We start from the raw sequence: 12,239 nt of genomic DNA on the forward strand, positions 1-12,239 counted from the left end.
GAGAGACATCGAAGCAGAGGGCTCCGGATAATTTCGACCACCTGGGTTTCTTCAACGAGCAGTGATACTACAAAGTGCATGGCTGTCACGCTTGCCGCCTAAATGGAAATGCGGCCGCCGAGACTAGGAGTAAACCCTGGTTCCCCGGCTCAGTAATCAAGCGCCTTGACCACTAAGCCACCGCGGCGTGGAAATAAGGAAATAAATAAGTCAATGAATAAAGCTTAGCTTTTTCCCCGAGCGCGCAATAACCCATAGCTCATCCGTGTCGCTGCTCCAATGCCGCAGTTGTGTACTTCAATCTGCAATAGTGAATGAATAGTCGGACACCAGCCGTTTCTGTACGGACCCAAGCCCGGCTCGGGTCCACAGCTTTAAGCCCGAGCACGGCCCGGGACCGGGCTTTCGGGCCGGCCCGAGCCCGTGCAGTGCACTAGTAACAATTAACCCTGGCAATATTCATGAGCGCGGGTAGTGTGTGTATTTTAAACGTTCACTTTCATATCTGGCTGTCAAATGGCGAGTAGCATCGCGTAGTCTTGCCAGGGAACCTTCGGAAGGTTTGCGAGGGAACCTTCGGTGACTTCAACAGGCCGACACTCAGCGCTGTAGCCTGGTTTCAACCAAAAGAACCCATCGCATGATGGCTTTCAGTGGCGCCCCAACAAGCAGCGCTCGTGAAGTTCGCTGTGCCGATCGCAGCGCATTAACGCCCAGCCTAGCGAGAAAAGCGAGCATTTTTTACGCGCACCCGTCGTGCTTTCCACGGCACCTTTCTATGCTTATCGGCATGAGCTAGTCAGACGTGGCGTGCGCCAGCTAGCTAAGATACGTCGAAACCATCTGACCAAAGGCAGTTACAAGCCGAACGCGCACCGTTTCATGCATGGCGTGCAAAGCTGCCTAAGCTGGCCCCCCTCCTCGGGCCGGCAACTCCCGCGCCCGGTGAGCGATTCGTCATGCGTGTAATGTACAGACAAGGACCTTTCGCTGTGATAAAGCTCAAGTCGCGCCACTGAGAACATCCTGAACTTTGATTAATTTACCTCTTATCTCGCTTTCGTACTGCCCCTCAACGAGACCTCGAAAAGTAAGTGACACGCGGCGCCGTGATACATCGCTTGCATGCCTATTAGCTGACTCCATCCGCCTGCAAAATAATTCACGGGAGCACCTATTTACACTATACATTGGCAATGCGATAGCAATAGAAGCTATTGATGGCTTTACTGAAGGTGATTGGTGGGGCTTGTGAGTCTCAGTTGCCTCTTTCCTAGCAATGCGGAGAAGGAAAAACTCCCGTAATCTTCCTTTTTAGCACGTCGGAAGGCTGTCTATTTTTCATTTAAGCATGCTGTTGGCTGAGCTATTTTATTCTTAATCATTAGTCAACGCCACTTGCCGTCGCTGGTAGGTGGAGTATTCTTTTTCTTTATTTCGCACACTTGCCACAAAGGCATAATTTGGGTCCTCTGTATACTATAGAAAATCAGGCAAGGTATTTTCGTGCGGGAACCGGAGAAGGCTCCTGAGTGACGCCCGCATCTCAACTTTGGTTGCACACAGTGCACTTGGCTGTGGTAAATTGGTTTTTGAGGAAAAGAAATGGCACAGTATCTGTCTCACGTGTCTCGGCGGACACCTGAACAGCGCCGTAAGGGGAGGGAGGGAAAAAGAGAGAAAGAGGTGCCATAGTTGTTGTATATGTGGTTTCGGTTCCGTTTTGGGAATCACCTGCCGCTAGAGGCACCAGTGTCGCTATGTGTATATATATGACTGTATGTGGCAATAAAGCGGGATTTGTTTGGTTGCTAGCAGTTCGTGTACTTGGGCGGCACCCGCCGCTACAACATTGGCGACGAGGACGGGATCATTTCGGGGGGCGTGACTTTCGCCGCTTGCTTTCCGGCGCCATGAGCATTACTGGAATCGCGCCGCCGCCCCCGTTCCTGCCTGTGCCTGGTCGGCCTGCTGTTGCGTGGCCGCAATGGTTCCGCATCTTCGAGAACTACCTGCTTGCTTCGGGGGCCTCTGACTGCACGCCGGATCGTCGCAAAGCACTACTTCTTCACAGCCTCGGCGTAGAAGGTCAGCGCATATTTTACACATTACCACTTCCATCGTTGGACAACGCCAAGCTCGGTGAGCAAACTGCTACTGATAAAGCGTCGGAAGATAGCAAGGGCACAGGCGACACAAGGCCTGAAGTATCGTCGTACGATATCGCAGTTACCGCTCTGCACGCTCATTTTTCGGCAACAAGCAATGTTGTTGCCGAACGGCATCGTTTCAGTAGGCGAGTTCAGCAAGCTGGTGAATCAGTGAATGAGTACATCACAGCATTGCGGGAGCTTTCTGCTACATGCTCTTTTCCTGTCGAAGAAGATTCGCTGCGTGACCAGTTCGTTGCGGGTATTTCGTCTCGAAGCTTACGCGAGCGTCTTCTGCTTGAAGGATCGTCTCTCTCGTTCGCTAGAGCAGTACTACTGGCAAGGCAGTTTGAGCAGGCGTACAATGATCTGCAAGAATTTCCTTCTGTAGATGTTGGACGCATAAATACTCGTGGAAATACGCCTACGCGTACACCAGAATCCGACGAGAGCTCGAAGCGGGCGCACAACCGCCAGTCTCATTGTTACCGCTGCGGTTCATCCCAGCACAATGCAGCATCAGTTCGCTGTCCAGCCAAAAGCAAGCGTTGTCACCATTGCGGTGTCATGGGTCACTTCCGCTATGTTTGCCAGAAACGAGGCTCCGCTCCGGTGCGTGAGGTAGACAGCCAAGATTCTCCGAGCGAGGAAGTTTTGAGCGTTCTGGCTGTGACGTCGGCCGCTCGCTCCGCTGTTCACGTCACAGTTTCGATTGGCCGTGCGGACATAACTTTCCTTGTAGATTCTGGGTCGTCAGTTTCCATTGTTGCACACGATCTTTTTAAGCAGTATTTTGAAGGCCAAGTACTTTTGGCCCCGACTGTTCGGTTACTGGACTATTCAAAACAGCCAATTCCGGTTCGTGGCTGTTTCTTCGCTGACGTTACGTACAAACCTAGCACAACAAGCCTTCTTTTCTACGTCGTTGAACAAGGCACCTCACTCTTGGGTATCGATGCCATCAAGGCCCTCGGTCTACAGATTGATGGGTCATCTCTTCAATGCCTTGAAACGACGCTAACTTCTAATTCTCGAAGGGAACAGCGCCCTGACCTGACGAAAGCCGTGCAGGATATTAACCTCCCAAAGGAATTAGTTGGCGAGTTTGGAGTAGCAGATGCGCTCTCACGTCTCCCTGCGTCACCTCCTCAGGAAGAAGAGACTTTACCAGATGAAACTGTATCAGTTGCCCTTATATCTTCTTGCATTACCAGGGAAGAGTTCGAACAGGCCCAGTCGGAAGACAGCACACTGCAACGAATCAAGGCCTACATTGAATTGTCCTGGCCTGCGCAAAAATCTCTGCCGGGTGAGCTTCAACCTTTCTTCAAGCTTCGCGATGAACTGTCAGTGGTGGACAATTTGATTTTGCGTGGCGAACGCCTTGTGGTTCCCGCATCACTTACAGCGCAGATAATTACCGCTGCTCATGAGGCTCACCCTGGAATTGTACGAACGAAAGCACGTCTGCGAGAAAAATTTTGGTGGCCAGCCATGGACAGGCAAGTCGAGCTAGCTATTCAAACGTGTAGTATATGCCAGGCAGCGGACAAGAGCACGGAGGTTATGGCTGCACCATTGAACCCGGTCCCCTTACCAAAGGAACCGTGGCTAAAGCTCGGCATGGACATTGTTGGCCCATTTGAGAGAGCACCACACGATTGTCGATATGCGATCACGCTGGTCGACTACTTTTCTAAGTGGCCCGAAGTATACTTTTGCAACCAAGCCACAACACGCACAGTAACAGGCTTCTTGCTGTCAGTGTTCGCACGTGAAGGTTACCCTGAGGAAATTGTTTGCGATAACGGGCCACAGTTTTCATCTCGAGAGTTCCAAGCTTTTCTGCAGGATCGCGGCATCCGCTTGCGGCATTCATCCGTATACTACCCGCAAGCAAACGGACAGGTAGAACGGTTCAACAGAGTTTTTAAAAGCTTTGTTCAAGTGGCTACACTCGAGCAGCGTCCCTTACGCCAAACGGTAACAGAATACTTGGGCATTTACCGTTGCACGCCGCATGCCACAACTGCAGTTGCCCCAGCACTTCTCCTGCATGGACGTCTGCCAAGGACTCGGCTCGATGTCGTTGGGTATCCGTCAGCAATATTTGCAACCGACCCTAGTTCAGAGCTCCACCGCCTACGCGAACGGGTGAAGCAAAAACAGCTATCCAGTAAACTATACACAGACGCTCGCAGGGCCGCAAGGGAAACCAAAGTGGATGTTGGCGACCTTGTACGAGTACGCAAACCGACAACTGCTTTTAAAGGTGACCTGGCCTTTAGCCGCCCAAGAAAAGTGATAAGAAAGCAGGGGCAATCGTCTTTCCAACTTGATGATGGAAAAACATGGAACGCTTCAAAGTTGTCAAGGATGCCACGAGCTTCTGCATCTCTCTGTGGGTGGGGGGAAAGGAGTGATACAAATGACACCGCTAGGGAAAGCAGCTCACCGCCTACCTTGGAGAGACCCGTTTCAGAAGCGCCAACCGGAACTTCAGCTGTGGCTGCTGCGAAGCAGCCGCCTATGCCACCAGTGACCGGCTGTGAGCCGGAAGAGACTTCGCCTGCCGCCAGTGGTTTCTCAGAAGCATCGGGACCTCAGCGTAGGGTACAGCCATCAAGGAATAGACGACCTCCAGACCGCTATGGACACTAAGTACAGCAAGACACGTTTTGCAGTGAACATGAACCTGTCACAATCTGCACGAGTGTTGAGTTTGCTGACGTTGTGAAATATGGACATAAATGGAGTTGTATCTTGTTTTCCTCTTTTTGTTTTATATTTTTGTATGAAGTGCATAAGACAAGCACATTGCTGTTACTGTAAATATACTTCTGTAAAAGAGCACTAACGTACTAACACTACTAAATCACTAACCCATGTAGCTGTTCTTTTTATAAGGAAGGGAATATGTTGTATATGTGGTTTCGGTTCCGTTTTGGGAATCACCTGCCGCTAGAGGCACCAGTGTCGCTATGTGTATATATATGACTGTATGTGGCAATAAAGCGGGATTTGTTTGGTTGCTAGCAGTTCGTGTACTTGGGCGGCACCCGCCGCTACAAGAATAGTCATATGTCTTTCAGAGTCCTGGATGAACGAAAAGCAATTTCAAGCAGAAATTTACCAGAAAGCAACTATCTTGGATGCCTTACTAATTCAGTTGAAAGTTTCAGTACATTCGCGAAGATTACAACAGCAGTGTGTGTTACTGTCGAGGACTCCACGCGTGTTTTCGGAAAGAACGAATGAATAAATTTATCCACAGGAAAGAATGGGCATGGTATTCGTCGTAAATTTCCGTCTCACATAAATGCACACACGCAACAGACGCGCCGTCCTGTATATCTTAGGTATTTACAGGTATTTCCCTCAGATGTCACCAAATATGGCCAAGGCATTAAACACGATTCTTTGTAACGTGCTTCATGTTTATTTCACGATTCTTTGTAACGTGCTTCATGTGACATCAAAGGATTTGCTTTTCAGTACTAGTTCGGGTATAAAAGCAATTTTTTTTCTTTGGACATGAGGTCAATCGAATGGTTGAGCACCAACCTGCAACCCTAACCAGCTCTGCCTCGCCGTAACGCCTGTTGCTAAAGAAGTCTGTGGAGTCTGTGGGAAATATTTAATGCCGTCAGAATTGATGCATAAACCTAGGCTGAGAGCATCGCGATAAACAACAAATTTCTGGTCAAACATATTTTTCTCCTTCTGTGCGGCATCCAGAATTTATTTATTTATTTATTTATTTATTTATTTTATTTATACATACTGCAGCACAATTATTGCGCTATGGAAGGAGAGGGGGAAAACACAAAATACAAAATACACAACAAAGGTAACAAAATACAACAAAATTTAAAAAGTGAGCAACTACAATAAAGTTCAAATCACACACAAAAAAAAGTATCAAAACAAGAAAGGAACTGTTAACGACACGGTAGGAATATTCAGCTATTATGCGTCTTCGATGGCAGTTATAAAACTTTGAACTGGACATGAACGAATGGACCCAGGTAGAGAATTCCAGGCTTCTATTGAGCGGGGAAAAAAACTGAATTTGAACAAATTAGTACGCGCATAATACTGTATCAAATTTAGCTCGTGATGACTTCTTGTAGATAATAATGGTGCAAAGTTAATGTAGTGGTTATCGAGAGCCTTACCGAGGAATTGACGATACAATGTAAGAATTTTAGTGATTCAGTGTGGCGACGGGCGGAGAGCGTGGTTAAATTCAATGAAAGAAGTGTAGAAGAGGGTGAGAAATCGCGATCATAACGATTACATATAAAGCGCACAGCTTTTTTCTGGACTGCTTCTAACATGTTAATTTCAAACTGCTTGTACGGGTTGCACAGCCTTAGAGTAATGGAGAAGCCGTCCGGTCAGCGGGCTGCCCCTGAGCAGTTTATGCTCAGCATGTGAAGACTTGGGATAACTGCCGCTCTATAGACATATGAAGAACATTATCAACGGGTATGAGAATTCACACATCTTCGATGCTCTTCAGTGCCGCTGTTCCCACGCATTCGTTTGGCTTCTTGGCACACGGAGCAACCACAACAGTCACATCTGCAGCAGCAGCAGTTCGCATCTGGCGCCGACGGAGTTTCAAGTTAGCAAGAAGCTGCAAAACTTTAGTGTATGGTGCGCAGATGTGAATTTTTAGTAGATGATGTTTTTTTTTTCTTCTCTCTCGAAACAACGCGATGAGTCGCGAGAAAGAAACCGTTTGCGCTCGCGATAAGGCTGAACATTTCATTTTGAGTTCTTTAGACTTTTTTCGACAATGAACTGCATTGTTAGTTCTCACTAGAGTTTATTGGCCAGAGTAGAATTGCATTTCGTTGACTGTTTGTACGTCGCTGGGCAATTTTGCAGATAACGCCGTGTCTTGCGGGCTATATCAATGTAGATTAGTAGATAGGTCTGCAGGCAGGTGCACAGACAGGCAACTTGGGGCCTTTGGTGATTCATAGATAGGCATATTCTTGAAAAGCTTTTAATATTTCAAAGGTTCCCTAACGCCAGGCCTTGCGCCCCTCCCGAAAGAACCTATACTGGCTGCGTGTCTGACGCGCACATTCGCCGTACTATAAATCAGTGCAAATATTCGAGTGAGTGAAAAAGGTAAAATTGACTATAACCAGAGAATCAGATGTGACACCACAAATCGACATTGGTTAGCCAGGTTCGGCTTCTTACCCTGCGAACTGAATGGGGAAGAAATGAGTTTTGCTCATTTATATTTTTGTTGAAAATTCTATAGCAATACGAAAAACTTCGGATATACTTTCAAACTGCAAGCACATTCTGTGGTTACGCGTTTCCTGAGGCACAATGACTTCACTCGCTGGGACAGTCTGCGAAGTGCTAGGTTTCGATTGACGATGCGTCCTACTGGCTGCAAACTATAAACTACATTTGGGTGTAGGTTTAAGCTGACACGTCACTTTTGAGGCAAAACACATTATAATGCAGTTGGCATGGAAGTCAAACGGATTACTAAGTACGTTATGTGACGTTTCATATTAACTCCTAACATTCTCATGAGTCGAGGCGTCATACGATACCATGAAAACACTGATTCAAATAAAAATACACAGAGCCGTGTTCTTCATCACGCACGTAAGCGATAAGACGATAAAGTCAACAGTCAGAGCATGAAAGAATTGAAAGGAAAAGTTTTCCTGTGATGATATTAAGGCAACAAAGTCTCGGGGAGGTTTGCAAACAACACACAAGATGCACGGTTAAATCAGACACAGCCCTGGCATCAATAGCTGTCCGTAGTATTAAACTCCGAGCCTGGGCCTCTCGATGACAGAGAGCTCGTACGGGACTTGCTGCGGCTTTCCTTCCTGTAGCTCGGCGTATCGAGCGTGTGCTTCATGAATTCCACGCCCCCTATGTTTTTGATGGCAGGAGCTGTGCTGCTTATTATCAGGACGTCGTACTTTGGCGGCAGTCTGAGCTGTGCAATCGTCATCGCGAACAGCGCCGTCCCGGCGAGAGCGAAGAGCACGTCTCCGTGTCCCACGTCTAGTATTGCGAACAAAACAGCAGCACAGGCGCCTCCCAAACAGCCGAAGCTGAAGAGCCAACACACGGTCACGCAGCGTACAGCAGCGCCACCCACATTCATGGCAGTCGTGAATATGATGACTTCGCAACCATGTACGAGTGGCTTGGCTAAGAGAAACAACACGCTGGTTATTAGGTCGTGTTTCCATGCGAACGCCAGACTGATCAAGCAGGAGGTGCCGCCTAGGGCGCCTAGCATTGCGACCAGCAAGTGCGGGGCGGTGATCATCCTGACCGCCACGACGAGCAACGCGAACCCCACGAGGTTCACGCCAATGGGCGCCCACTGGAACACGGAGTTTGTTCCGGATGATGTCTCCGTCTCGAGAAGCTGTATTGTGAACATTGTGAAGGTTACAGCGAAACTCGAGCAGAACATCACCAACGCCCGGCGCCGCACCTCACGTGCTCCTGCGACGTCTCCTCCAGTGACCATGAGGCGTGCATCACTCAGGGCAACCTCCTCATTAAGCCTCTCCAGCATGTAGGCAGTGGTTATTAGCGGGAAGTTGTTCTTCTTGGCCGCGATGACCATGATCATTTCGGCGCTGGCCATGTCCTTGTTGGCAACGCACCAACGCGCCGACTCGTATGCTGCGGCGAACGCGTACAGCGCGAGGACTGTCGGCAGGAGCATGAAGATCTGCAGAACAATCCAGTTGACCTGTCGCAGCTGTCGCAGAAGCCACGCAACGCCGAACCACCCTTGCGCTATGAGTATGCCCGCGGACATGGCGACGAATAGGTGCACACTCCGGCGCCGGTGAGTCGACGCCTCAAACAACAGAGTGGAGGAGAGCACCGTGACAGTCGCGACGCAGCCAGAGTTGAGGAACCTTGAAAGGACGTACATGCTGTAAGAGGCTGCAAAACAACCGCCCAGTGTGGCCAGCTGCAGGACTGCGACCGTCGAGAGGAGCACGGGCAGTCGACCGAAGCGGTCCGCAACGAGTCCGACGCCGCTCATGGATATCAGCGAGCCCAGAAAGTAGACGGCCTGCGCCACAGCGAGGAGCGGTTGCCTGTCGCACACCAGGTCCCAGCGGCTCACGATGGTGCTCCTCTCCCGCTCCGGGTCGTAGTCCCAGTGGTGGCAGCCCATAACGCTTGTGTCGTTGGGGTCGTCCGGATGTTTGTAGACGGTGCACCGGCTGAAACGTCCATCGGGGTCAATAGGGATCGCCGCATTCCTCCAGGAGGCAGCAGACATCATCGCTTCGCCCTGCGGCTGCTTGCACCAGTGGTCGACGTCGCCGGAGATGAGGCGGAAGACGAGTGTGTGGCAGTGCATAGCACACACGGACACCATCGTGAGAATGAAAAGGCGGTGCTGGAATCTACCGTGGCCGAACATGTCTCGGCAGTCGAAGCACTCGCTGGTCACCAGGTCGACCTGGGCCAGCTTCTGCGGAAGGATCGGTAACATCCTCGCTGTAACGCGTAGGCCTCGGTCACTGCACGAGATTCTTCTTCTTCTTTCCTCAGTAAAGGTGGTACATGCCCACGCGGGGGGATGGGCCAAGGTACGGTGGTGAATGCCAAGGAAGTATTTATGCGGAGAAAAAAAGGAGTGAGGTGGCGAAGTAGAATGACTGAAACTTGAAAAAATATATATTAATTGTTGAAAATTTTAAATGAATTAAACAAATGTGAAGTACCAGGAATAGAATAAAATACACTTTTTGGACATGCGGCAGAATTTTAGATGCAGTTAAAAAGGTAACCGACCAGTTGCAATAATGCAATCATGAAGGTAGCCGCAGACACTGCTTAACGAGAAGCCCTTGGCGCTCGCACCGAGCGAGAGAACAACTGGTAGAGACATATAGGGAATCCTAACATCGAAAGAGGGACCTCCAAATATTGCTTTCTCTGAAATGCGAACCGCCGGCAAGAGAGGAGAAAACGCTCTATTGTTTCAACTTCACATGAGTCACAAAGGTTTGTCGTAGCGAACCCGCATCTGCATAAGTACAAATTTAGGTGAGGGGATTCTGCATCACTGTAGCGTCATTGACACCTCACAGAGCCTTGACGAGATTTAGAGCCTCTCTTCTTTCTCCTTGCTTGGAGACTAGCGCATAGTTTGGTGGCAGCGCAAGCCTACCGAAACGCTACCGTATTGCAAGTGGAGTACTTGGTTTCTACCGAAAAGTGCTTCGCGGTACCTCATGTTGCTACAGAACTGGGATTTGAAAAACAAAAAAAAAGATTTCGGCGTGTGCCGACCGCGCTAGGTGTTCAAAATTTTGACGTTCAAAGAAAAACAGACAGAACGAAATGCATTCATTAAAGAAGCATCGACACCTAATTTTGGCGGCTTGTTTTCTTCTTTGCAATGATGCGTAAGACATTACGGGCCACCCACCCCCTTCTATGCTGCAGCTGCAACCGCCCCCCCCCCCCCTTACACCCGGTGCGGACCGCACCCCCCGCACTCCGCTCGATCGTGGCGCCCACTGCATCGAACTATAAGACCCCATTCTGTAGAGCAATACGAACGCTCCTCTTTATATGTAATAAAATGAACTTTGCTTGATTTGTGAGAAATTGGATGGTGGTTTAGCGTGGCTAGCATGAAATATTGTGCTAAAGCACGGTTTTATGCGAAGCATATTACTAGAGCTACACTACAGCCCGTCGGGCGCGGCGGTGGAGCTACCATAGACCTTTAGCGTGACCACGTGACACCACGTGACAACATGACGTCACAGCAGAGGAGAGATGGGCTGCCGGCTCGCGCGGTCGGCCGCGGCAGTGGAGGCTCCACATCAGAGGCGCGGCGGCTGACCACGTGACAACATGACGTCACAGCAGAGGAGAGATGGGCTGCCGGCTCGCGCGGTCGGCCGCGACGGTGGAGGCTCCACATCAAAGGCGCTGCAGCTGACCACGTGACGCTACAGCAGCGGTATAAAGCTGAGCTTGCCTCGCTCTCCGGGCACTTACGAGGCGGCCAGGTGTTGGGATGCCGCCTAGAAGCAGGGCTGATTTGAACGAGAAGCGAAAGCTTCAGCGTGTCACAGAGACCGATGAAGAGCGGGATGAACGTCAACCAAGGAAAGCCATGTGTTACCAAGCCTAGCCATCAAAAAAATTACGAGGAACTTTAGCGGCTAAAGTGGTGAAAGGCGAAAGCCTGAGTGCTGCATTCTGCTACGCGATTGTTCACTTCACATTTTGTTGGTGCATTAATTAACTGGCAATTAATGACGCTTAAGCTTCGCCTTTAGGAGTGGAACGCGACAGCGTGTTGTAGCGCTTCCAGGGAGTCCACGGAATGCCACCACCCGTTCGGCGGGATGCGTTGCCCTTTGAACGCAACGCTTTTTAAGGAAAGGAAATGGGGCTGTAATTCTCTGTCCTCTCGGTGGACACCTGAGCCGCACGGTACAGGAAGGGAGGAAGTGTGAGTGAAAGTTGCGCAGTAACTGTTGGTGACGTCACGACAATTTGGACCAATCTGAAACGCGGAGAAATACGCCTTGCTCGTCGGTAAATTGGTTTTTGAGGAAAGGAATGCATATGTCTCTCATATCTCGGTGGACACCTAAACCTCGCCGTAACGGGAAGGGAGGAAGATGGGAGTGAACGAAGACACCGTATTCACTAGACGCACCTTTGTTCATTCCAAACCGTCGAGCGGGCATGGCGGAGTGGTAGCGTGCTCGACTCGCACTCCTGAGACCGGGTTCGATTCCCAAGCTCCACCAATTTCTTACTTGGTTTTATTTATTTCTCTGTTCTGACTAGAAAGGTTAATTGGACTAATTGGTTAAGTAAGCAATTAACTAAACTATACGATCCATTTAATTGGTTGCATGGTTAGTAGCCAAAGTACAATTGGCCCCGTTTGAAATTCGCGCACTGTGACGTCACGACCGTTTCGACCAACTGAAAAGCGTGACACTTCTGTCGACAGCTCCTGCTTACAACGACGAGGCATTAAAGGCTTCCGCCTTAATATGCTTCGCATCTGACTAAGCTTAA

General features: G+C 49.6%; 1 protein-coding gene and 1 pseudogene across 1 annotated transcript; one reads left to right on the forward strand and one right to left on the reverse strand.

Moving 5' to 3' along the window:
• The first annotated feature begins 1,705 nt into the window (after positions 1-1,705).
• LOC149371028 (uncharacterized) lies at positions 1,706-3,171 on the forward strand (annotated as a pseudogene).
• Positions 3,172-7,800: 4,629 nt separating this feature from the next.
• On the reverse strand, positions 7,801-9,675 carry LOC149371029 (solute carrier family 22 member 7-like). The gene has a single exon (XM_089584458.1). It carries the CDS (start codon positions 9,673-9,675, stop codon positions 7,942-7,944), a length of 1,734 nt encoding a protein of 577 aa, XP_089440584.1. The 3' UTR covers positions 7,801-7,941.
• Positions 9,676-12,239: the final 2,564 nt, after the last annotated feature.

Source organism: Amblyomma mixtum, chromosome 1 (genome assembly GCF_055824585.1).
Source record: "Amblyomma mixtum isolate Tamu chromosome 1, ASM5582458v1, whole genome shotgun sequence".
NCBI lineage: Eukaryota > Metazoa > Arthropoda > Arachnida > Ixodida > Ixodidae > Amblyomma > Amblyomma mixtum.